The sequence below is a fragment of the Augochlora pura genome, unplaced genomic scaffold (assembly GCF_028453695.1).
Source record: "Augochlora pura isolate Apur16 unplaced genomic scaffold, APUR_v2.2.1 APUR_unplaced_2705, whole genome shotgun sequence".
Taxonomy (NCBI): Eukaryota; Metazoa; Arthropoda; class Insecta; order Hymenoptera; family Halictidae; genus Augochlora; species Augochlora pura.
Genome location: NW_027582885.1, coordinates 1 through 2,840, shown reverse-complemented (window position 1 = coordinate 2,840; position 2,840 = coordinate 1). Strand labels below are relative to the sequence as shown.

General features: G+C 40.7%; 1 protein-coding gene across 1 annotated transcript; it reads left to right on the top strand.

The window, feature by feature from the left end:
• Nucleotides 1-114: 114 nt before the first annotated feature.
• On the top strand, nt 115-2,161 carry LOC144477659 (contactin-1-like; the record flags this gene model as incomplete). Its single annotated transcript, XM_078195393.1, has 5 exons — nt 115-224; nt 307-478; nt 629-752; nt 1,741-1,931; nt 1,995-2,161. Coding segments are annotated over exons 2-5 (606 nt in total), but the record flags the coding sequence as incomplete, so codon positions are not given.
• Between the last annotated feature and the right edge of the window lie 679 nt (nt 2,162-2,840).

Below are 2,840 nucleotides of genomic sequence, written 5' to 3'. Positions count from 1 at the left end.
AAGAAATTGAAATGAAAGGAACTGCTTTATTAACGGAAGTCATTGAATAAAAGAAATACATTTTTCTTACGATAGAATTAGCCGGGAATATATTGCCCGACCCAACAATTGTTAATAATACTTTGCTGCACGTAATAAAGGGCGAAACTCTATACCTGAAGTGTACCATAACAATTCCGAAGGACCAAGACTACTATGATGCATCTTGGATTCCAAAGCAAATAGTATATACTTTCACATATTATTTTCATTCGCATCAGTCACATCCGTCCGAGTTGAATTCGACACAGTAATTTGATATTTCAGAGCGACAGGATCACTGTCTGGAATGATAGTCGAATTATTGAAAATTACATGATTGAGAAGATGGTCCTTTTGAAAGTCACAAACGTAACCTACATGGACGAAGGTATTTATAAGTGCAGAGTTGACAAGTTTATGTATGAGAAGATTTCGCAGACGTATATCCAGGTCCATGGTATGTACATAACGTTCCGCGTGAATATTAGGATAGCGCGATTTTATTTTATACAATTCAATTGGAATTATTGATAAACATTTATAGATGAATTATTGTATGTCTCGTGCATAAGGCAAGCATCATAATTTCTGCTTATTGAATGTTTAGAGCCGATCGATGCATTTATCAGCTTAACAACTCAGGATCTTAATACATACTATAAACGTCATATTGGCGATGAAGTAGAGTGGATTGTCGATGTAGACGCATATCCCTTGCCTGAATTGAAATGGTACGTCGAAACTGTTTAAATAATATCATATTTGATTTTTGGAGTACATAACACTACACATTTTAACGTGATTTGACGCACTAAAACCCACTACGGCGACTTTTGGACGTGGTGTCATTTCTGGCGACTCCAGGGGGAGTCACAGAAACCTTTGGAGAACACTACTGTGGCTCCCCCCTCGCCTGGCCAGCTATCCAACATACGATGACCGACTGCGTTCCGGGGGGAGTAAAATACCTCCCCCCCAATAAATAAATATTACCAACGCGGTATAGGGAGGGACGCTCCAACTCAGTGGCTGCCTAAAAGGCACTCAAAGCTTCCGCTCTGGCTACCTCCTTCCACTTATAGATATAATATAGATTATATTATAGAAAAGGCGGGACATACCTCCAGCGTATGCTGCGTCGGGTCCTCCTCCTTACCACAATGGTGAGAAACTGTCGTCGCTTCTTGTTCGATGCGACGCAGATACGTACCAAAACAGCTATGACCTGTTACCACCTGTGTTGCACGGTAGGTCAGCCTGCCGTGCCGTCTTTCCCGCCACTGTTGAAAATATAGCAGAAGAATCCCGGGCTCGCCGGCATGGAGACTCACCTTTCACGACATCTAGTCAACACTAGTCGCCGGGCATGGCGGGCGATGCGACTGCGCCTATAAACATAGGCGTGCACAGCCGCCTCCAGCTCGGGAGGTAGCAACCCCGCCACGATGGACACGGTGCGCTATCCTCTTATGAGGCGGATGGCCATCATCCTCTGTGGCTGACACAACAATTGCTTGCCGCGCCGGCTGGCCATCGCTGTCGATGCCCCTATAGGGGTGCCATATAGTGCCATTGACCGCAACGTGGCCAAGTAGAGGCGGCAGACACGTTTTAACCTTGAGATTTGTTTTTTCAAACAGACCAGGGAAACTGAAAATTTTGCGAACTGGATTACATTACTTCTTGACCTTACCTGTTTTCCCCCATTTTGTTTTGTAGGATAAATACACATGGCGAAGAAATTACGAAATTGTTAAAACCTGGGAAATCAAAATTTTCTATTGATAATGCATGTTGTAAGCCCGTATTGAAAATCAACAGTTTGGATTTAAGTGACACAGGAATATATACTATCGAGGCCAGGAATCAGTACAAAATAGAAGCATTGAAATTTACGTTGGACGTAATAGGTACTTTAATTATTATTTAATAATTAATTTAATACTTTAATACTAATTGAAGATGAGTTTTAGCTGGACCAAAAGTGTACATGAGCAAACCAAGTTCGTACTACTTCCCTAACCAAGTGATAAAGGTAGAATGTCATGTGGAAGCATTTCCGAAGCCGAATATTACCTGGAGCTATCGCAAGTGTCCCAATTTCCCTCGTTGCGAAGATGGCATCCTTGAGTACTTAACAGTACGCAATATTTTAACACTAAATATACCGAGCACGAATCATGACTTTTTGTCATAAGACTTTACACTATTGTCATTATAATGTTTGTTTTAATATAATTGTTGATTCAAACATCTTCCATGAACGAATATTGGTGATTTTAACAATTTTCAAGTGAATAATGTGACATGGGTCCTACCTACCAACTCGGTGGTTTATGAAATCAAGATATTCATATACAAGGTGATCCGTAATTATGTTAACATCGGGAAATGAGGGGTTCCTGAGGTCATTTCAAGTAATCTTGCCGATTTTTCGTGCTGCTGCGCATGCGAGCAGGGCAGGGCTGAAGCCTGTCTCGCTGACAGGAGAGACGGCCGCGTATCGCCTCTGAGCCGCGTTCGATTATCAAATAAGAATTTCATGAATTTCCTATTAATTTCAAAAATTTCACAAATATTATTAATGAAAAACTTACCAATTTAGTTTTAAATGTTGTAATCCAGAAGTTGTAATCCGCGTATGAAGAACGGCACAGATTACACTAACTTTCACTTTCACTGCATTATTATTCCACACTGATCAAGAATTATTAAATAATTGACACTTGTCCGAAGTTTCCAGCGTTATTTTGTGTGGCCCTGACAAGGGTCGATTAATTTCAAATACGGAGAAGTTATTAAGTAATTTCAAATACTTT